General features: G+C 37.0%; 1 protein-coding gene across 1 annotated transcript in view; it reads left to right on the forward strand.

Annotated features, from left to right (window-relative positions):
• Positions 1 to 10,142: 10,142 nt before the first annotated feature.
• Positions 10,143 to 24,823, forward strand: part of LOC143236095 (uncharacterized) — a 54,437-nt gene continuing 39,756 nt past the window's right edge. Inside the window, exon 1 of the mRNA XM_076474365.1 lies at positions 10,143 to 10,321. Coding sequence (XP_076330480.1) covers positions 10,207 to 10,321 — 115 coding nt within the window. The 5' untranslated portion in view covers positions 10,143 to 10,206. The remainder of the gene's footprint in view (positions 10,322 to 24,823) is intronic.

The following is a 24,823-nucleotide window of genomic DNA, read 5'->3' on the forward strand; positions in this document are numbered from 1 at the left end:
CTAATATTGAACACAAAATTCAGAACATCTTCGGCGCAATGTCACAAACACTAATAACGACCGGCCCGGCATGGCCAGGTGGTTAAGGCGCTCGACTCGTAATCTGAGGGTCGCGAGTTCGAATCCCCGTCATACCAAACATGTTCACCCTTTCAGCCGTGGGGGCGTTATAATGTGCGGTCAATCCCATTATTCGTTGGTAAAAGAGTAGCCCAAAAGTTGGCGATGGGTGGTGATGACTAGTTGTCTTCCCGCTAGTCTCACATTGCTAAATTAGGGACGGCTAGCGCAGATAACCCTCGAGTAGCTTTGCACAAAATTCAAAAACAAACCAAACTAATAACGACTATATTCACTACCTCCAAAAATAGATCGGTATACAAACCTATAATGTAATATATGCAGTTTCGATCGTCATTCAAGGATTTTAAAAAAAGTTACATTTTCTACTAAACAATCATGTCAAGTATGTTTGGTTTCATTACACTGATCTTCTATAACTTGAAAAACGATTTCACTAAAAATATTTATTTAACAAAATAAAATATTTACTTTTAAAGTGATCTTTGACCTCGTGGATAAAAGTCGATCTCTCGAAAGCGCTCCAATCATGAGGTTTCTTATTCTTCTTTTTCATTGACTTTTTTTTAGCCTACACGTTTTTCTAATATGTGCAGTGTTATTGCCTGTCGTAATTTAAAGATACACTTACGTACACAGCACAGTTAGCTGATCTCTGCGCAAGTGAAAGGTTCGTAGCTTTAGTACGAGGAAAGAAAAATGCAGTGTCTTGTTGCAAGTTGAAGGAGAAAAAAGGCCCAGTGTTTAAACCTTAAACAAAATATACGGTTCATTTTCTAAAGAAAATGAAGTCCACTGCTCATCCTCATGGAAGGGCTGTTGCATTGTTGGTAAGCTAAGAAAATACATTTGTAATAAATATTATTTATTTTTAGTATCTGGAAATGTATTTATCAGTGAGTAAATTTAATTCATAGAATCAGTAGAACAGATGGATAAAAGAATATAACACAGAGATAACATCTTCCTCAAGTCTTGGCTTCCTCAGGATTGTGTGTGTGTTTCTTATATCAAAGCCACATCAGGTTATCTGCTGTGACCACCGAGGAGAATCGAACCCCTGATTTTAGCACTGTAAATTCATAGACTTATCGCTGTACCGGTGGGGGACCCTTCAGGACTGTAACAAATCTCCTAACTGTTCAGAATGAATTTCTTGAAAAGTGCCAAAATAACAGTTACAAAGCTAATTTGCTTTGCAGTTTACCAACAAGAAAACAGGCATCTAAATGCATACCACAGTTATAAACTTATTCCCTCTACTGTCATACACAAGGTCAAATAAGACAGCTATTCCACGAAACAGTTCGTTTCTTCATCGGTCAAGCTACAAAAGGTAACTAACACCTCAGGCTGAGTGACATGGATCCCAGTCATTCTGTGCTCCTAAAAAATGGGGTCGTTTCTTGGAGTTTTGACGATAATTTTCACCAACAGTTAGGACGCCACCCCTCGAGTTCCACTGGAACACTATCCGTTGCTTCACAGTGCCTCTTCTGTGTACTGCCTGTTCACTGTTTACAGTACTAATCTGTTTACAATTATTATTATCAACCTCTTGAAGACTTCACGTAATGAAAATTAATTTTAAAAATTCGAAAAGTTCGTTAATTTCTTTCTGATCCAACGATCTTTTCAAAACTAAATACCTGTCACGTGTGAAACAAAATAAATATAATTTTTTTACGATCTCAGCTAGATTCAGTTTGTTTGTTTTGAATTTCGCACAAAGCTACTCGAGGGCTATCTGTGCTAGCCGTCCCTAATTTAGCAGTGTAAGACTAGAGGGAAGGCAGCTAGTCATCACCACCTACCGCCAACTCTTGGTCTACTCTTTTACCAACGAATAGTAGGATTGACCGTCACATTATAACACCCTCACGGCTGAAAGGGCGAGCATGTTTGGCGCGATGGGGATGCGAACCCGCGACCCTCAGATTATGAGTCGCACGCCTTAACACGCTTGGCCAGGCCAAATGTTATTCACAACGATAAATATATGTATACTTAACTAACATTTTTTGTTGTTCAGAAGCACAAAATACTCGATGGGCTAGCTGTACTGTGTTCACCACGAGTATCAAAAACTGGGTTTTAGGGTTATACGCCTCCAGATTTACCATTGAGCTGTGGAGGAGAGTGGTAATAAGGGGACAAAGATAAAATTCGGGCAAAAACATTTAGTCAATACAGTGTAATAAATGTAATAAAGGGTTAGAATCTCCGTCTCACCAAATGTTCTCGTCCTTTCACACGTGGGGGCGTTATAATTGTGCTCAATCCCACTATTCTTTGGTAAAAGAGTTGCCCAAGAATCAGCAGTGGGTGGTGATGACTAGCTGTCTTCCCTCTAGTCTTTCACTGAAAATTAGGGACGATTAGCCCTTGTATAGCTTTGCGTGAAACTTAGTAAACAAACAATAGATGAAAAACTATATAAGTTGATTAAAGAACATTTTTGAATGGTACTGTAAAGATATAAACTATGTCAATATTACAAAACGTGGCTTCAGGCAGTATATTAATATGTTACAGGAAGGTTTTTGTGTTCTTTGCTCTTGAGTGGGTGTGGTCACCATGACTAGATTGTGAATCATACGGTTCATGGTTCGCAATCCATTGCTGCAAACTCGCGCTTCACACTTCGAGCCTATGGGAATCAAATCTCACTATTTGGTCAGACAAGAGTGTCCCAAGAGTTGGCGGTGGATGCTTTTAACTAGTCTTCTTCCATCTTCTCTACTAGCTTAAAATTAGGAATGGCTATGAGCTGATATCTCTTTCGCAGCTTTACGAGGAATTCTGATACAAAGAAGTAAACCGTTATTTTCAATCCATTCACTAGATTTTGGTCACGATTTCAACAGTCGTCTTTAGTTGCGTCAGTTGAAACGTCAACTGACAATCAATAGACTAAGAGTGTTAGAACTTAACTAATAAATAACACAATCACGTATTAGAACAATACTCTAAAACATTAAGTGACAGCATTTAACACAACCGTACGTGTTACTAAAGTTGAGAATAGCGCAATTTTTCCGGAAATAAAAATTACCAATGAATAAAACAGAAAGTTTATTCGCTATAAGGATTTCTAATGATGGAGTCTTTACGTCATTGGAGTCCAGTTCTATCATGACCCTTGTTTAATTTTTACGTGCGTTGACCACTCGTTAATCCAAACGTATTCCATTTATTGGCACTGTTGTTCAAATTGATGGGAATGAATGCCCACGCGATGCGATTACTACGTATTGCTCAGTTATGTGGATGTTTTTGGTTTTGTTTTTTCCATCGTTACGTGTACTGATCTTATTTCACCAGGACACCACACCTCACAAAAGCAGGGCATCAGTGATGACTATCACAGCACCAAGCTGACCCTGTTCCTTCTTTTCTTTCTTTTTTACATGAGTCAGCGTGTTCCAGAGAGTTCGAATTGTTTTGAAACATATATTCCCTTCTCGTCCATCAAGTCTCACCTAGTCATGGAACGCTGGAAAGAGTAAGCGGAGAACTTGGCTGTTTTTGATTACTAACCGGAAGTGAAGGAACTTCCGTACCTCCCGTTTCTTGTTTATAATTGGTCTGGAGAAATTCTATTTTTAAAGTTCTTACGATTCTAGTTAGTTTTGAAGACTTCTCGTGGTAACTTGAAGTCTTTCCCCAAGATATCTGCTACATAAAGTTTGGAGACGGCTTGAATGGATAGTGAAAGAAACGTTGCTAGAAGTCTACAACGTTTCGATAAAGTTAGCACCTGGTGATGACATAAAGTTGTCAGAACGTTGTACATTTGTAAAAGAAGATCATTTCACTACCAATTCTCCAAACTTTATTTTTAAAAAAAGTGGATTTCTCGTCATCAGACGCCTGTCGTATGTACTTCGTTTAAATCTGTTAACTCAAAAATTTAAATTATTTATATTTTACTTAAATATGGCAAAATAAATGTTGTAAGTAATTACAGTATTTATAACCAATACGGCCTGGCATGGCCAAGCGCGTAAGGCGTGCGACTCGTAATCCGAGGGTCGCGGGTTCGCGCCCGAGTCGCGCTAAACATGCTCGCCCTCCAAGCCGTGGGGGCGTATAATGTGACGGTCAATCCCACTATTCGTTGGTAAAAGAGTAGCCCAAGAGTTGGCGGTGGGTGGTGATGACTAGCTGCCTTCCCTCTAGTCTTACACTGCTAAATTAGGGACGGCTAGCACAGATAGCCCTCGAGTAGCTTTGTGCGAAATTCCAAAAAACAACAAACAAAAAACAAAAAACATATAACCAATACCGATGTAAAACGTTTAGTTGTTTACTTCCACAGTGAGCAGTACTGATGGATATCAAGGTTGTTTGGATATTTGCTACTTAGATACATGAACCAGGGTTGTGATGTACGTTAATTATTTAGATACACGAACCAGGGCTGTCTGTGGTGGGTGTTGGTTATTTAGATGTACAAACAAGGATTGTGATGAATTGCGGTTATTTAGATACATGAACCAGGGTTGTGATGTACGTTAATTATTTAGATACACGAACCAGGGCTGTCTGTGGTGGGTGTTGGTTATTTAGATGTACAAACAAGGATTGTGATGAATTGCGGTTATTTAGATACATGAACCAGGGTTGTGATGTACGTTAATTATTTAGATACACGAACCAGGGCTGTCTGTGGTGGGTGTTGGTTATTTAGATGTACAAACAAGGATTGTGATGAATTGCGGTTATTTAGATACATGAACCAGAGTTGTCATGGATGTTATTTAGATATATAAACTAGCAGGTCGCACTTTTCGAGTGTCATGGTCAGATTATGTAATACTACTGGTTTAACGACCTTTCCAAGTTCTTGCAATTCGGTTTTCTCTTTTTTTTTTTCAGTAAGAGAATGTTGGGTGTAAAAGATGTTTATAAGAGTAATAATTTAGTTTGTTCCCCTAAAAGCTTGGAATTATTACTAATTACGTATTTACGACAATATATTTTGTACTAGTAAGTTATGCAGGAGTCATTAGCAGTAAACAATAAAACTGTGTTCAAGTGTAAGTAATGGTAATGCCATCGTAGTACCAGCACTTACAAGAACCAACCATCACGAGAAACTGTAACTAGTGTTCGATTCCTATACACAAACAACTATTTCATACTTTGACTTAATGAATTATCCAGTGACTTGATCTTACTAATTTCGGTCTGTCACTCCCGATTTATTGACGTTTTCAGCTAAGGTGTGTTCTGCTTCATCAATATGTCTCAGTTGTGTTAGAGTTCGTCTTATGACTTTAATCTTAGTTTGACAGTATTGTAAGTATCAGAACAAACTCTATGTTTTTTGCGAATTTTCGTCCTTTTTTGTTGTGTTCTGCATGGGAAGACTTGTGGTTTATACATTTACTATGACATCAATATGTGTATTTTAATTTGGTCTTACACAGACATTAGTACATGAAATTTATTTTGGTGTTACACAGATATATGGCCAAGTGTGTTAAGGCGTGCGACTCGTAATTTGAGGGTCGCGGGTTCGCATCCCCATCGCGCCAAACATGCTCGCCTTTTCAGCCGTGAGGGCGTTATAAAGTTTCGGTCAATCCCACTATTCGTTGGTAAAAGAGTGGCCCGAGAGTTGGCGGAGGGTGGTGATGACTAGCTGCCTTCCCTCTAGTCTTACACTGATAAATTAGGGACGGCTAGCACAGATAGCCCTCGAGTAGTTTTGTGCGAAATTCAAAAAACAAAAACATACACAGATATCAATTACATAAAATTTATTTTGGTATTACACAGACATTAATATATCAAATTTATTTTGATGTTACATAGACGTCATTATATGATATTTATTTAGGAAATGTATACATTATGAACTGTCTCTGTTTTATGCTTCCGTCCCATGTTCATCGGTAAGTCTGAAAGCCTGTAGCGCTAGAAATCGAGTTTCGATGCTCTCGGTGTGCACAACACAGATAGCTTGTTGTTTAGCTTTATGGAATCGAACCCCTGATTTTAGCGTTGTAAATCCTTAGACTTACTGCTGTCCCTGCAACTTGTGCTCTGGACACTGTAGGAAATCAATCCCGGATTTTAGCATTAAACATCTAAAAAATTACCGCTGACTCTCTGTTTTTATAATATAAAAATAACGCATAATATTATGAGAACTAAATAGAAATTTCAAGTTTTGCAGCTTTAGTTTTTCTCATGATAAACAGTGTAGTTTTATAACATCCCAAGAATATTTTAGCTTTTAGACTTTTTAGAGGCAAACGTGTTTGTAATTTTATGAAATGATATATTATTAGTTTGGCTTATAAAAACACAAAATCTACTAATATTTAACACTGTTTAGATAGTGCGTGTCAAAGTTTGGTGTTATATTTCACAACTAGCTGGAGTGTCCGTCCACTGGACTGAAGTTATACAAATTCAGGATGAATGAAATTACATGAACAGTTGCTTCCATGTAAAAAACGCAAAACAGCCATAAAAACGGAAAAACACAAAATATGAAACCACAAATTTGTATGTATCTCCACATGGACATAATAAATCACTACACCAAATTTGGTGAAGATATATCTACAGGAGGTGAAGCAGCTGAAAAAAAAAACGCCCATGAAAACCACAAGACACAAAATTTAAAACTAAAAACTTGTATGTATCTATCTCCTCATGGATCCAGTAAACTACCATAACAAATTTGATGAAGATCCGTCTACACCCTGCTAAGTGGTTACACGGATATCCAACAGACAGTACTGTTATATAGATTGTTGTGATGTGAAGTAGTTACATGAACATACAACACACAGTACTATTATATTTACATAGGTTTCTGTTTAATTTAACGCTGTTGTAATATACTTAGTTCCTGCAACGACAAGTGTAGAACTTAATGTAATAAATTCAGTTTTGAGAAGTCCATGTTGTCACGTCAGTTAACTTTCTATTTATTATATATTATGTAAATAATACATATTTTACTCACTCATAGATACACAATGTTTAAAAGTTTTCTTAAGTTATAACTTTGGAGCGCTCTAAATCTAGCTGAGGCCCGGCATGCCCAAGCGTGTTAAGGCGTGCGACTCGTAATCTGAGGGTCACAGGTTTGCATCCCCTTCGCGCCAAACATGCTCGCCCTTTCAGCTGTGGGGGCGTTATAATGTTACGGTCAATCCCACTCTTCGTTGGTGGGCTCAGCGCATAGCCCGATGTCGCTTTGCTATAAGAAAAAAAACACACACACATGTTATGCAGAACTTTTTTTTTCATTTTATAAAATTTAATAAACACTCTCGAACTTCACGACAAAGAATAGTATTTTAAAATTTTCTACGTTTCTTCCAAAATAATTAAATAATTATAGAATTTTCAGTTAACAGCTTACTGAAAGTTTGTATTTTAGAAGATACGAGTCGTGTACACAAATGATCACCACAGGTTTCCTTCAAAAATTAGCTCCGTCAACTCACAGATCTGTAAAGACAGATTATACAAATGATTGTGACTTCTCGAAAGCTGAAGGAAACCCTGCAATTTAAGTGTTCAGTTATAGAATCTCAGAACTCTTACTGTAAAGGAAGATTAGTAAGTACTTTTGTTGCGTTGATGTTACCATGACAAAGTGCGAAACTAACTGAATATCCAGAACACCACAAACTGTGTATAATCAGAAACACTAAAGAGTTGTAACCCGATGGTCGCGGGTTCGAATCCCCGTCGTACCAAACATACTCAGCCTTTCAGCATTGGGGGAGTTATAATGTTGCGCTCAATTCCACTATTCGTTGGTAAAATGGTAGCCCAAGAGTTGGCGGTGGGTGGTGATGACTAGCTGCCTTCTCTCTAGTTTTACACTGCTAAATTAGGGACGGCTGGCGCAGATAGCCCTCGTGTAGCTTTGCGCAAAATTCAAAACAAACCAAACTAGAGAGTTGCGATCTGAATACGAAACCCGTATGGTACACCGCTTGGACTCATTACAGACTGAAAAAATACGAATGAAATTACTATAATTCCTGTTTACTAGAGGAATTTCTTTATTACTCCGATAAAAAAAAAAGAAGTATAAGTTTCTCTTTAGAAATGTGAAAAATATGAAAAATAAAAACTGTAGGAGGCGTGCGGGGCAGCTGTTCGAGACTGTTTTTGTTTTTCGTAGTATTTTTGAAGTTGCTCGTGCTCGTAAACCGCATAAGAAAGACATAAAACATTCTTATGACCAAATATATCTCCATAACTTCAACACACAGTGCTGTCGAACATTTTCTTGTTGCAGTACTACTGTCTACAGTCCGTTATTTACTATTAAGGCTTGTTTTAGGGATTGATGTAACACGTTTCTTACCGGCTTTTATCATGCACTGTTGCAACACATTTCTTACTGGTTTCTATCAGGGACTGTTCTAACAGTTTTTTTTCTGGTTTCTATCAGAGATTGATGTAACACGTTTCTTAGTTGCCTCTATCAGGAGCTGTTATAACACGTTTCTTATTGGTGTTCATCAGGGACTGATGTAACACATTTCTTACCGGTCTGTATCAGGAACTGATGTAACACATTTCTTACCGGTCTGTATCAGAAACTGATGTAACACATTTCTTACCGGTCTGTATTAGGGACTGATGTAACACATTTCTTACCGGTCTGTATCAGGAACTGATGTAACACATTTCTTACCGGTCTGTATCAGGGTGGCCTAGCGCGTAAGGCGTGCGACTCGTAATCCGAGGGTCGCGGGTTCGCGCCCGCGTCGCGCTAAACATGCTCGCCTTCCCAGCCGTGGGGGTGTATAATGTGACGGTCAATCCCACTATTCGTTGGTAAAGAGTAGCCCAAGAGTTGGCGGTGGGTGGTGATGACTAGCTGCCTTCCCTCTAGTCTTACACTGCTAAATTAGGGACGGCTAGCACAGATAGCCCTCGAGTAGCTTTGTGCGAAATTTCCAAACAAACAAAAAAAACAAAAAAACAAACTGTATCAGGGACTGATGTAACACATTTCTTACCGGTCTGTATCAGGAACTGATGTAACACATTTCTTACCGGTCTGTATCAGGAACTAATGTAACACATTTCTTACCGGTCTGTATCAGAGACTGATGTAACACATTTCTTACCGGTCTGTATCAGAAACTGATGCAACACATTTCTTACCGGTCTGTATCAGGAACTGATGTAACACATTTCTTACCGGTCTGTATCAGGAACTAATGTAACACATTTCTTACCGGTTTGTATCAGGGACTGATGTAACACATTTCTTACCGGTCTGTATCAGGAACTAATGTAACACATTTCTTACCGGTCTGTATCAGGGACTGATGTAACAAATTTCTTACCGGTCTGTATCAGAAACTGATGCAACACATTTCTTACCGGTCTGTATCAGGAACTGATGTAACACATTTCTTACCGGTCTGTATCAGGAACTAATGTAACACATTTCTTACCGGTTTGTATCAGGGACTGATGTAACACATTTCTTACCGGTCTGTATCAGGAACTGATGCAACACATTTCTTACCGGTTTGTATCAGGAACTAATGTAACACATTTCTTACCGGTCTGTATCAGGAATTGATGTAACAGTTGTTTCACTGTATATAAAAATGTTAGCAATGAATTTTATACTAGCGAAAACAAAGTCTTATAATAAATATGAAGACAGGACTTCAAAAGACGAAAAGCGTTTCCATTTACAAAATCCTCAAACGTTACGGAATACACTTTTTATTGCAGGCGTACAGCGAAATGTTCTATGGGTATTTAAATAAAATTTTGTTGTCGAATCAATAGTTTTCGTCTTTATTATTAACCAAAATGTCGTTTGGCACATAAAGTTATTATTCAAGTCCGGTTTGTGAATATCGTATCGGTTCACACTGCATCCCCAGCCAAGATCCGACGGCTACCTTTCGTTTATCGCGACGGTAGCCATGACAACAGGATCCAATATAGTGTTTTGCACGCACGAGTACAACCGATATCACCCGAATTCACAGCCGAGAAGTTCACGTGATAGCGCTATTGCAGCAATTTGTGCTATACCGACGCACGCGCGGCCATTCTACCGGTAAGTAGTCTACTGACTGGAAGTTTCTGACTCCAGTCGCACTTACCATGGAGCCTGACCCAGTGGATCATCCACCGCCGGGTGGATGTTATCTCCTACTCGTAATTGGGGAACCCCACTCTGATGAAGATAAAGAGAGAATTCTCGAAAAAATCTCCAAAGGTAAGACTAAATCTTGTAAATATTTGTTTGATAAATGGAACAAAATGTCCAGGAGTATTGCCCTGTTTTCACCATGTATCTAGAAACATTTATGCATCAGGATTTCAATTTTTGTCGAAGTATGCATTTGACCCTCACCCTGAAACAAAATAAAAAGAAAAAAACTTTGCATTTCGTGCTAGCTTGAATAATAAAGGAACATACGCAAGTCTAGCCAGAAGCTACTCTTAAAAGTAATTCGATCGAATAATGGGCTGCAGTCGTCTGAGTTCGAGAGTAGAGAATGTTGCGTTTCTTTCCAGAAACAACTATTCCGACATTTTTCGATCTATGATTGGAAGTCTTGATTTCGAAGCTAGCCCTTTAAAGCAACAGAATTATTTTCTATAACAAAAGAACAGCGATATTTACACAGCTTTCATCTCAACCAATATTAAACGAAGCTGTTGGGACTATCTCCTCCATCCCTTGTATTAAAACAAACAATAACGTTTAAATTAAAAGTTGGAGTGTGTCTCTGATTTTTCCACAGGTACGAAAGGAGACTTCGTTGTTACGGTTTCAATAAATAGAAGAGCTTATATTCGTATTATTATACGGAAATAAACTGCTGTTTCTAATGCTCGAAAAAGCAATTATATTAATAATAATGATTTAAATGAATTTATTTATTTATTTTAAAATTAAGTTTCCCTTTCTCTGTGAATAGTATTTATAACTTTCTTTAAAATATGTACATATAGAAGTGGGTTTCGTTGGTGCTTCAGACCCCTGGTGGTTAAACACAAAATATCTGCATTGTAGCATCTAGAGTCTAGACGCACCGCTAATGCGTCTACTGTCTGGTTAGGATAGCACTGCTGTAACTTCTGGCTTGAGCGAACTCTACGGAAAAATAAAGAAACAGTTTAACTGACTATAATTCGGGTTTTGCAAACATCTGTAGTTAATTCAACGCACACACAAAACGCATGACAGATATTCAGTTTTTGAACAAAATTATAAATATGTTAATACATTATTTTTATTTGATGCATTTTTGCTCTCTCGTTATTTTTGTTGAAACAGTAAGTAAAAGGTTTTCATGGAATGTGTTCGGAGGCAATTTAAAAATTTCTCTAGCCAATTATATTATTTTGCATTTAAGCTACATTATTTCAGAAACTTGTCACAAGGTAGTTTTTTGTTTTACAAAATATGCAAATTTAGTGCGCATGCTCAGAAGCAACTTAAGTCTTGTTACAAACAGTTTAAAATTAGACACGTTTTTTTCACAAAATTATATAAACAAATAAGGATTATTTATATATCAAGGTTTAAATTTTCAACAGAAGGAATCGCATACAGGAACACTTATATCTTTTTTTTAATGCACAGCCACAATGTACTACCTAATCTGTCTATTGTGGGGAATTAAACCCTAAATTTTATCATTGTAAGTCCATAAATTCATTGCGTACCCATTGGAAGACAGGAACGCTTGTCAGCTTTAATATTTTCAACAAAAAAGAGCGGATAATTCAGCCACGTTGAGATAAATGACCCGTGATTTGAAACTGTGAAACATTGTTATTTTATTTTTATTCAAACTGAATTATCAAGGGAAGGAAAGAGAGCTAAGATTAATTACTTAAACGACTGTAATACATGAAAGGAGATTTATTTACAATAGTTAAAGATCAATGTGAAAAAAGGAGTTAAGCCTAAATATTTCTGTTTCAACAAAACAATAACTTCAAGCAGGAATTCCCCCTCAAAAAAATATGTAGTTCAGATAAACCGGAAAACTTAATTGTACATGTATTATATGTAAAGTACTGACACTAAACTGTGAAAAACAAACATTTATAGTTAGCTTGATTGTCGTCTAGTGCTCGTGAACATAGAAGACCCAGCATGATAAGGTAGTAGCTACTTGTAATTTAACGTCGTCCAAACAAGATACGCAGATAAACCTCAACTCTTCCCTGGTATTGTGACCTTTATTTATCTCGGATATCTGGTAAAATAACTCAGTTAAAGCAAGTATCATAAATAATTTGAGTAAAGGCTTTGTTTGGTTAGAATTAAGCATAATGCTACACAATGGGCAATCTGTGCTCTATCCTCCACAGGTATCGAAACCCAGTTTTTAGCAGTGGGAGTCCGCAGACATACCACTGTGCCACTGGGAGCAGACCTTGTATGTTTTAGAGCAAAATTCCATTGGAATATAGGGTATGTCCATCAAACCTTGGAGTTCAGCGTTGTAATTTTGTACCTTTACCACTGGCACACTTGGAGTTTCACAGACAAACTTTATTTTTTGAGTTAAAAGGTAACCAAAAAAACAAGACACACACACGCACACACAGATGGACCCACAAAATTGTTTTCGCCATCTTTAGTTTTAATCCAGAGTCTGATATTACAACATATTAAATTCAATGGGTTTATTTGTTCGAGAATAGACGTATATTCTGTATGTTACAGCTGTGACTAGTTCGGTTAATGACGTCACTATTATGCAGTATCTTCGTGTTTCGAGTGACGTAAGAGGCTCTAAGAGTGATTATTAAGTGAGTAAACGAGCCATGAATATATTATTCGGTAAAATATTTGCTGTTAGAATAACCTTAAATATTTTAAACGAAAAAACCAAGGAGTCACATCCATTGAGATAAACAGTATATTATTTTGTAATAAGCGCGGTTGTTTATTTGGATAACTTAGTGTTTCGGGCCCAGCATGGCCAGGAGTGTTAAGGCGTTCTACTCGTAATCTGAGGGTCTAGGGTTCGAATCCCCGTCGCACTAAACATGCTCGCCCTTTCAGCGGTGGGGGCGTTATAATGTGACGGTCAATCCCACTATCCGTTGGTAAAAGAGTAGCCCAAGAGTGGGTGGTGGTAACTAGCTGCCCTCCCTCTAGTCTTACACTGCAAAATTAGGGACGGCTAGCGCAGATAGCCCTCGTGTAGCTTTGCGCGAAATTCAAAAACAAACAAACAAAACCTAATGTTTCAGGTGTATGTGTTTTCTTATAACAAAGCCACATCGGGCTATCTGATGTGTCCACGGGAGGGAACTGAACCGCTGATTTGAGCATTGTAAGTCGAAAAACTTGCCGCTGTCACACCGGCGTAGTAATATTTTAGGAAAGTTGATGAAAAAAAAAGAGAAGCAAATACAATGTAAATGTAACCTAAATATCATGTTATGTTAAAATCAGCTGATAAAATTATACATTATGATGAAGCCTTGATGTCTCAATTATAAAATATATTCTCATATGTAATTGATGAATATTTTGTATTTTTATCAAATCATTAATTGTAATAAAGATAAAAAATTAACTAAGCAACTAGCATATCTATTGAATGTACTGTTGTTACGTTTTTGCTTATAAATATTACAATGTATTATTTTGTTAGCTGAGTATCTTCGCTGTTAATGACATTTTCGGCAGTAATCCCAATAATGTCTCGAAAGTTATGGCCTGTTAAGGAGATTTATGTTAATTCTAAACCAATGTGCTAAGCTAAAGGTGCAAAATAGTAGTTATAATAAAAAAAAAACATGAGATTAAAAATAAAATATATAAAATATCATAATCAATACTGTTAATAAAAGTAATATTAAACAAGCGTCACTTATTAAACAAAAGCGATAGCGGCTTGTTTCGTGTTCTATCGAGGATTTAATATTCCTTGAAGAACCAGAAATCACAAAACACAAAGCTTTCATAACAATCCCCAATAACGCCTTGTGGTCAATGAAAATTTGTTAAACAGCTCCGAGGCCCGGCATGGCCAGGTGGTTAAGGCACTCGACTCGTAATATTAGGGTCGTGGGTTCGAATTCCCGTCATACCAAATATGCTCGCCCTTTTAGCATTAGGGGCGTTATAATGTTTGGTGAATCCCACTATTCGTTGGTAAAAAGTAGCCCAAGAGCTGGTGGTGGGTGGTGATAACTAGCTGCCTTCTCTCTAGTCTTACACTGCTAAATTAGGGACGGCTGGCGCAGATAGCCCTCGTGTAGCTTTGCGCGAAATTCAAAAAACAATACGCAGATTGGTATCTCCTAACCAGTGACAGTGCTATATATTGGTATCCCCTAACCAGTGAGAGTACTGTATATTCACTTTAATTCCCTGCGCAGTATTGACAAATTATAAAACACACCTACCTCTGACCTTTCCTCTTAGTCTCACGCTGTATAATTCACACAAACAAACATAGTGAATAGGATAACAGCGCGAGATATTTTAATAAAGACATAGGTAATGTTTTGTTTTCCTTTAAAACGCCTCTCATTTATTTGAAAATAATTTCGATTTTTTCTTAATATACGAACAAACTAAAAGTAGCTACAGGTTTGGTGGTGGGTGCTGTTGACTAGCCACCTTCCACCTAATTTGTCAGTTCAACATGCCCTATTCGTAATACAAACAAAAACGTTACTTTCTATACTATGTATTTTTACAATCGTCTCTGCAACTCCCCTTATTCTATAATATACTTTTATTTTTATCTATTTCTTTATAAGCTCCACCATCCTTCTCTAATATACATTATTTTATGTTAAAGAATTTTTTATAACTACGTAATAGGTATTATATTTCAACTGATAATACATTTTAGCGAGTGTGTGTGTGTTTTCCTAACAACAAAGCCACATCGCCACTATCTGCAATGTCCATCAAGGTGAATCAAACTCTTGATTTCTCCGTTACAAATCCATGAACTTGCCGCTGCCTCAGCGGGGGACATGCTATGGCGAACTGCAATACCTGTTTAACCTAATTTTTGCAACATGTTTTTATGTCTTCCTTTGTCGACATAAACAAAAAATTTCCAAGTCTCGTGGAAACTTCTCCTAGAATCACGTAGTAACAAAGAAAAATACGATTGTCGAAACATTTACGGCGTAGAAATAACTGTCACAACTGTTCAACATTATCTCAATGAATGCATGTTTGTTTGTTCTTATTTTATATAACTTTGTCATTTTTTGACTTGGAAAATCCGAGACTATTCCATGTTTACATTCGTTACATAGCCAGGTGGTTAAGGCACTGGACTCGTAATCCGAGGGTCGCGGGTTCAAATCCCCGTCACACCAAACATGTTCGCCCTTTCGGCCGTGAGGGCGTTATAATGTTACAGTCAATCCCTCTATTCGCTGGTAAAAAAGTAGCCCCAGAGCTGGCGGTGGGTGGTGATGATTAGCTGATTTTAGTGTTGTAGAGCAACAGTATTAAGTGAAAGGTTTCGTCTATGTCGGGAATTTAATGAGTGTTTGGTGATGTTTTACGCGACCTGGAAAGGTTAAGTACTATCTAAACATGTCCTCTTTCTCTCTTTTTGAGGCCCGGCATAGCTAAGCGTGTTAAGGCGTTCGACTCCTAATCCGAAGGTCGCGTGTTCGACCCCAGCGGTGGGGGCGTATTAATATTACGGTCAATTCCACTATTCGTTGGTAAAAAAAGTAGCCCAACAGTTGGCACTGAGTGGTAATGACTAACAGCCTTACCTCTTTTCTTACTCTGCTAAATTAGGGACAACTAACGCAAATATCTCTTGTGTAGCTTTGCGCGAAATTCAAAACAAACATTCGTTACTTATTGCATAAGATTAACTACCATAGCCTTCAATACTTTTCTTCTTATTGCTGTAAAAACTTGGATGGAACATACAAATAATAGTAGTAAATATATAATCGTAAGATATGCGAATTTCGACACGTTGTCACAACGTTTGTGTGTTTACTTTTCCGTGAATAGGTTAGCTGTGTCATCTACATGAAGATAAACTCTTAAACCCCCCCCTCCCTCGTATTTATAATATGAAATATTTGCACCGCCATCTCGTCACCGATTGTTATTTCGGTTATTATATAAATGACGTCATTACTGTCTGAGTCACAGTGACGATGAAGCTTCATACAGCTGTTGTTTTTTTTATCTGTTTTGTTTAGTTTGGTTCAGAACTACTTCTGCTAAGTTAAATTTAATTATCTTTACAATATTCTTCATAACCACATATCCTGGACTACTGTATTCCAATCAGATGATCAAATCTACCTGGCTTCAAAAAACGTTAGCCATGCATAGTCAAGTTCAGATTTTTTATTGAGTTTTATTTTGTTTCAGAACTACTTCTGCTAAGTTAAACTTAATTATCTTTACAATATTCTTCATAACCACATATCCTGGATTACTGTATTCCAATCAGATGATCAAATCTACCTGGCTTCAAAAAACGTTAGCCATGCATAGTCAAGTTCAGATTTTTTATTGAGTTTTATTTTGTTTCTTTATTATTAAGCCCAAAGCTACACAAAGGGCTATCTGTGCTTTGCTCGCCAAGGGTATCGAAACCCGCTTTCCAGCAGTACAAGTCCACAAACATACCACTAAGAGTGAATTTTATTTACGAAAACAATTATCGTAATTTTTTAATTTTTGTATAACTATTGACTTAATATAGCCCCCACCCCACCCCCCAGAATACACTACTGCTTTATTCATCGGCATTAACCTCAGTGTTTGAAGCATAACAAGCACCTTAATAATACTAATGAGTTTATTATTCTACACGTAGTTTGTACAGTGGACGTTCGATTTAAAGGACTTCTTCCTTTTGACCAAAAGTATGCATACACATTTTGTTTAAAAGTGAAGCGCAAGGCCTATTCTGTTCTTGGATTCGTCATATGTTGGTGTTTCGGGGAATTCCGCTCTTAGCAGTATCCCAGAATACAACGTGGTGACTATCATTAATATCAAAGTCGACGGATACAAGAGGCGTGGAAAAACGTAGCTTGCTCAAGAAAACTTTCTCAATATGGGTTAGTCTTGCCACCTCAAAAATATTACACATTATATGTAAAAAGAGAGAGAGGGAGACAGATGGCGAAAGAGGGTGTATATGTGTTACAGAATAGAGTTCATTCTAAACAGTGCATCCCTCCCTCACATGACAGAATAGCTTTATTTTAATGTTTTTCAAACTGGGTTTCCGACCCAAAAAGGGGTCGCAAGGCTATTGTAATAGTTCACGAAATCATAAAGAAAAAAGAAACGGCCATATCAAATATTTTAAAATATGTACAGTGATTAGCTGTCACTTTGTGTGCGTCCCCTGCTGGTACAGTAATAAGTCTATGGATTTACAACGTTAAAATAAGGAGTTCGATTCCCCTCAGTGGGCTCAGCAGATAGCCCGATGTGGCTTTGCTATAAGAAAAAACACACACACACTTTGTGTGAGGGATATCGTCACAACCTCAAATAAATTCAAAAGGAGGGGAAACCAGCAAAAAAAAAAAAAGTTTGAGAATCCCTGGTCCACCCAGACAAAAAGACTCGCGCGTCTCCTATGATTAAGATAGCTTTTTGATATTATTATAAAATTATTATAACATCGAATATACTGTCGTGAAAGACAACATTTGAAGTTTTAAAAAATCTCTCAAAACTAGAGGTCGTCTTATACACCAAGTATGAAATGTGAACCTTTAATCCTGTGGTATATAGTAAGTTTATATTGGTGGATCTGATACAGTCGAATAGTAGGGCTGATTTCTAATGTATTTGTGACAGAATAAAATCAAAAGGACAAGCCAGATCTCCACTGGAGAGTTCGGCGAATATTATATAATACATTATATTTTAATAATAAGACTTAATCTTATTATTATTGAACACGCCAATCACTTAGGCATCTTAACTGGTTTAAATCAGACATAACTGATGAAATTCTGATCCCAGATGATGAATAAGATTTAGATGTTAAAGGATTTTTAATAACTCATAACCATTTCAGATGAAAATACCGATAAAACGTAAACCTATAAAATGTGTTTATTATCTTTATTGTGTATAAAATGTATTGTATTAAATATATTTAATATATTCAGTGAGCATATACACTATTTTCTTTCGAATACTGATAACTAAGGACTACCGAACAGCAATTCATCACAGGCTTATTTGGTTGCGCTAATCAAGCGAAGTGCACGATTCGGGGGAAAGGGGGCGTCTTATATGGCGAGTACGAATTGAAACCTACACTGAAACTCGAAAATTAAGGGGTCATCTTATACGACCAGTTGCCTTGTACCCGAGCATATGCTGAATATTTTAATAATAATAATATATTATTGTTATTATTATTTAAAAAAAAATAACTTTTCTACACTGTTCGGCAGACATAATTTTAGCACAAGTGTAGTTTTTGTCGTCAGAGTGTCGCTGAAACTGTAAATTGAATCTCACGATTTCTTACAACAGAATTATAGTTGTGTGGGAACAACTACGTATAGTAAGGTGTGAAGAAGAAACTGGCAAAACCAAAAGTCATCAAGTTACAAGAAAACATAACATTCATTTCTGAAATTGGTTTTAAGGAAAATACAGCAGTGTGGCGAAAAGAATTTGTCCTGTTAATTATTCAGTTGATTTGTTTAAATAATACACGCAAGCACTTCTAGAAACGCTTTGCTGTGACCACTTCTCGTTACGTAAAGCAGATGTAAACTGTTGTTTACAAGAACATAATTTGGTTTCTTATAGTTCCATGTAGAATTCTTTTCTCAGTTTAGCCTACCGAGAAATCACTGTTATTTGTTGACCTTGGACTGTCCAACTGGCCTCAGACACTGTATTCCATTATTAACAAAATAATCAACCAAGTGATTTCGTTTCATATCCTTTAACAAGAATATATAAGCTAGCGTATTTCCTCACATTCCTTTTCCATCAGAGCGTGTGTCATTTGGGGGGGGGGGGGGGGGGAGTAGGGGGGACACACGTGACGCACTTTCGGAATTTTAATTATTAACATTCAGACTTTTAACAGTGCATTTATTTGAACCCCCAGAGGATTAGATATGCATTTATTAAAATTTCAAGAGGATTAGCAGTGCATTCATTAAAATATTCATTGGATTAGCAGTGCATTTATTTAAACCCTCAGAGGATTAGATATGCATTTATTAAAATTTCGAGAGGATTAGCAATGCATTCATTAAAATATTCATAGAATATTAGCAGCGCAGTTATTAAAATATCCAGATGATAAGCCAGGCATTTATAAACCTTTAAGAAGTAAAAGTAATGCTCTCTGAATGGGTTTAGATCTCCGAAAGTCTGAACAATCTACAACAGTTTTTTCATGCGTAGGCCTATAAATTCTAGTAACAGTTAAAACGTCACGGGTAAGAAACATGCACCACTTAGTAAAACGTATTAAATTTTGTAATTAATTTTATAAAGTATTAGAGTTTTGTGTAGTTAATGTGATCTGATTTAGCACAAATATATCATAGCCATTACGTTCTGTTGTACTGATATATACTTACGCCGTGTGTTCTCGCTCAGACATTTCTGATAATTGATTCTGCGATTAAGCCTACTCAAGTGTATTTCACTCGTCTACGTATTGAGAGGGTAATAGTCGAATAAGCAGACTAATTATTTTTCATTCGATTTCTGTAAGTCTAAAGTTTTAACTTAATCATACCAAACATATAAACTAAACGAAGTTTTTTTGAAGTTGTCTTTTTGTATGCAAAAGCACCAGTAGGTGGCATGTAGGGTTTATCAAAAATATCTAAACAAATAAAGAACAAAACGTACAAATAGGTGTCGAAGTTGTTGAATGCATTGTCCAGAGAATGCGAACGGCAAAAAAAAAAAAAAACACCCACCCACCTGTATTAGCTTTCAATACGGACTTAACGTTAATATTCGAAGTAATTTATAGAGATCTTATTGAAAGGTTCTCGATAACTGAATATACTCAAAAGTTTTACTCGGGATAAAAATTCTTATAGGCGTTCTTCATTTAAATTTTTTGAATTTTGCGTAAAGCTACACGAGGCCTATCTGCATTAGCCATCCTTAATTTAGCAGCGTAAGACTACAAGGAAGGCAGCTATTCATCACTGCCAACGAAATCTAAGAAGGTTTTTGAATTTTTAAGTTCAGGGATATTCCTATTAAGAAAAACTTTTTCTCTTACAGATAGATATTTTTATCTGTTGAATATACTTCATTTCTCGTCAGTGACTATATATTCAAAACCTCTCAATAAATATATCGTGTTTTAACTAAGTAAAATTAGAAAGTATGCTACATAAGATGACTGCAATCAGTTGGATTCATGTCTCTAGGGAGAGGGAATGATGGTACTGTAAATGATTAATTAAAATCGAAACCCTTGCATATATTATGAAATCCCGTTGAACCTGGGGATGCTACTGCACACACAACACCCTTAGTAGCCTCAACAAAGCAGAGTTGTAGAGTTCTCAAGAACTTGTTTAGTAAAACACGATTTTGTTTCCAGTTATAAAGTAAAATATAAATAATCGTTCTTTATTCATATTAACGTCAGCAGTGGAGAGACAGACAAACATAGGTAGATTATAAACAGACAACAGTTTAATAGGGTTTAAAATTTCTTTATTCATAGCAGCCGATTTCCCGTGGCGCTTTGTTTGTTTGTTTTTTGGAATTTCGCACAAAGCTACTCGAGGGCTATCTGTGCTAGCCGTCCCTAATTTAGCAGTGTAAGACTAGAGGGAAGGCAGCTAGTCATCACCACCCACCGCCAACTCTTGGGCTACTCTTTTACCAACGAAAAGTGGGATTGACCGTCACTTTATAACGCCCCCACGGCTGGGAGGGCGAGCATGTTTGTCGCGACTCGGGCGCGAACCCGCGACCCTCAGATTACGAAGCGCACGCCTTAACGCGCTAGACTATGCCAGGCCCCCCGTGGCGCTAGTGCATTATATCCGCACTCTTGAAAGTTCTCGTTAACGGGAAACGGCAACAAAACAAGAAAATTGTGACCCCTTTTGCAAATGTACATGCACACAGGATAAAAATTTCGCGAAGTTGGGGGTTGCACATCGCGTACTAAAATTTGTTTTCAGTATCATATAAGCAAGAGTTTCATTATAGTAGGATTAACGTCAATGGTGGTGAGACAGGTAAACAACAATTTACGAAGGTTTAATCGTACTTTATGAAAGTAATTTGCATATGGTAATACAGTGGCGAACACCAAACCATTTGACGATGCCGAGTTGATAGGATTCGTTGGGGGTTGTACATCGCGTACTAAGTTTTTTTTCAGTATCATATAAGCAAGAGTTTCATTATAGTAGGATTAACGTCAGTGGTGGTGAGACAGGCAAACAACAATTTACGAAGGTTTAATCGTATTTTATGAAAGTAATTTGCATATGGTAATACAGTGGCGAACACCAAACTATTTGACGATGCCGAGCTGCTAGGATTCACTTATTGCTCGTTTTGTGATACTTGTATAGTGTCGATTTGATAGTGAAACGATTTGTGGTAAAAGAAGGAATACTTTAGGAAAACGAAAAGCGTTGTCAAGCAGAACGTGTAGGACAAACAAAACACCCAAGCTCAACCCGAAAACAAATCGAGAGCAACATTCTCATTAGAATAGGAGGGATATTGTTACGAAAGAGAACCTCCCAGTCCAAAAACTTCTTTGTATTAAGAATAAGATGAAAACAAGGAACTAATTTTAAGTTCGCATCTAAAATTCATAAGCTTTCAGTCATATGTTAGAATCTATGACTGTTTTAATAAGAAAGACAGCCAGATATACTGAAATTATAGCAGTCCTGTCGACCACACATTATTTAACTTTCCCGTTGTATACTTAATGGAATTTTGTGCCTTTACTCAGTTCAAATCTATTGTCGGAAGTGTTAAGTCTGTGTAAATGGGTGGTCCACGATTCACCTCATCGTCCTTCACAGACACTTTATATCAACATCAGTGTCGGGAAACATTGTGCAATCACAGTCGTTGGAATAAGTACTATTGACGACCGAAGATTTAGTTCCAAGGGTTGCTCGGGTTCTGAGTCATCCTTGTTATCTGTATGTGTGAATTCGAAGTTCTGAGTTCCAGTTTGGAATAAATTAATTAATCATCACCATTTGAACATTGTTAAATAAATCTCACCGGTATAATTTCTAACAAATCTAGATTGAGCTTCAACAATTTATTCCTTCTCTAGACGCCGGGACTCAAGGACGAAACATATTAGTTTACCCACAGCATAGATAGTTTAGTTGGTTGCTAAACACCGCATCCGTTAATGTGTAAGTACGTCTCCGGTTTATATTTTTGAATTGTGTTCTTATCAGATGGTTATTTCAAGTGACGATATTAACGTGGGATAGTGTTACGTCACCAGCGCTAACTCGAGCAGTTGTTTGTCCTGGTTATGGCATATGTGTAACACGTGCGTGTATGCATATATCTATGTACATTAAGAAAAAGGCATATGTATTTTAAACGCGATTTGGACATTTTTCTTTTGGAAGTTTAAACGTAGAAATGGAACTATTGGGTGTCGAGGATAAAAGTTATTACATTTTTCTTCTCTCACTCAAAAGAAAAAATAGAAATTTACCCTGAAATAGACTAACATTTATTTCTGTTTACGTTCACCACTTAACACCAGTGAAAATATTGTAATTCAAAGACTCCTGTTCAACAAATCACACCTTAGACTTGTAACACTATTTACGCAGTGTTACTCGGGGGGCTATCTGCGCTAGCCATCCGTAATTTAGCAGCAATAGACTAGAGGGAAGGCAGCTATTCAACACCACCCACCCCTAACTCTTAGGCTACGTTTTTACTCATGGATAATGGAACTGACTGTCACATTATAACGCCCCTAAGGCTGAAATGACGAGCATGTTCGATGGCGGGGATTCGAACATTAAAAGGTTTAATTCAGAGTTTCAAACGTAGTGTGCGTGGTTGTTTACTCGGACATATCGTTTCAATAATAATATTATCTGTGTTGCTTCAAATATCACAAAACATTCAGGGAATGTCATTGATTGAACCGAGAAACGTTCGTGTCATACTGTTTATCACGAGAAACATACATGAAAAACTGTTTTTAACGTTATAAGAACCCAGTCCTTTGAAGGGCTGGAAACATCTGGACTCGCAATAGGATAATGATATACGCTTCCTCATTCCCGAAAGAGCATAATATTTTGTTTTTTTAATTGAAGTTACGGTAGCTGAAATTTATGAAAACATTGCATTTAGTTTCGTGGAATGTTTGACAAGATTCTGTCTGTTTCAACGAAGTAGCCATTCTATAATAGACCATTGTTTATATAATTTATATGAGAAATTTAACCAAATTAATAGTTGGCGGTGGGTGATGTTGACTAGCTGTTTTTCCTTTAGTGAACTGCTGCAAATTTAGTAACAATTCTCACAGATAGCCCTTGCGTGCGAAATTTCAAACCAAACCAAAATACCACTGCTAAATTAAAGCTGAGTAGCGCAGGTAACCCTTGAACATTTGAAACCAAACAAACTTCCTATCCTAAACGTCATATAACTTTGAAAGGGGTCGAAGTGTGTGCGGACCAACCCGGACCTTCATGTAGTATTATATTTAATATTCAACAGAAAGTATAACATCAATACAGAAGAAAAGGAGAGGTTTAACTTGCAACTGATCCTCCCAAGTTCGTTCTGTTACACCTAAAACCGAGGTCCGGCATGGCCATGTGGTTAGGGTGCTTGGCTCCAAATCTGAGGGTGATGGGTTCGAATCTTCATTACACCAAATGTACTCGTCCTCTTAGTGGTGTAAACCTAGATGGAAGATAACTAGTCATCACCACTCATCGCCAACTGTTGGGCTACTTTTTTACCAACAAATAGTGGGATTGACTGTCACATTATAAAGCCCCTACGGCAGATAGCTCTCATGTATCGAAATTTAAAACAAACCAAAAGCTAAACACTGATCATGACAACGAAGCAAAACTTCATTTAATCGTTATATCATCATTTTTCATGTTTTCAATACCAAAGTAATTTTAATAGAAATATAGGATACTTTTCCATTTTTTTAATTTTTAGACATAAGTATTATTAAATCATTGTTTTGAAAATTTCATTTAATCCTTATGTTCTAAAATTTATGTTGAATTTTTGTTTCAAATGTTACTTAAACATATATCAAACTTCATAAAAATCCTTTTATTGTAAAGTTCAGTAAAAAAGTGCAACAAATTGTAGTTTAAAATATCGTTATTAAAGTTCTAATAAATTCCAATATTGATTTTATGTACTATTACGAGTGTCATTACATCTGTTCTAACAATCTTATACTATAAGTTTATGTTCCCTCTATTCAGGCCGAGTGTAGTCTAGTGGTTTGTATGCCAGGCTCTAGATCAGAGGGAGTGTTACTAGTCATTAACACTCACCGAATAGTAGTGTTGATTGGTACTTCTATAACGTGCTTGCAGTGAAAATATAGAACACTTTAAACCAGTGGTTCTTAACCTGGGTTCAATCGAACCCCAGGGGTTCGGTGAGTCAGTCTCAGGAGTTCGGCGGAGGTCAAGACACACACATTGTGTGTGTGTCCGTCCCGTTCACCCCACTCGTATGATTCGTGACGTCGTGCTCCACTTA

The sequence above is a fragment of the Tachypleus tridentatus genome, chromosome 13 (assembly GCF_004210375.1).
Source record: "Tachypleus tridentatus isolate NWPU-2018 chromosome 13, ASM421037v1, whole genome shotgun sequence".
In the NCBI taxonomy this organism is placed as follows: Eukaryota; Metazoa; Arthropoda; class Merostomata; order Xiphosura; family Limulidae; genus Tachypleus; species Tachypleus tridentatus.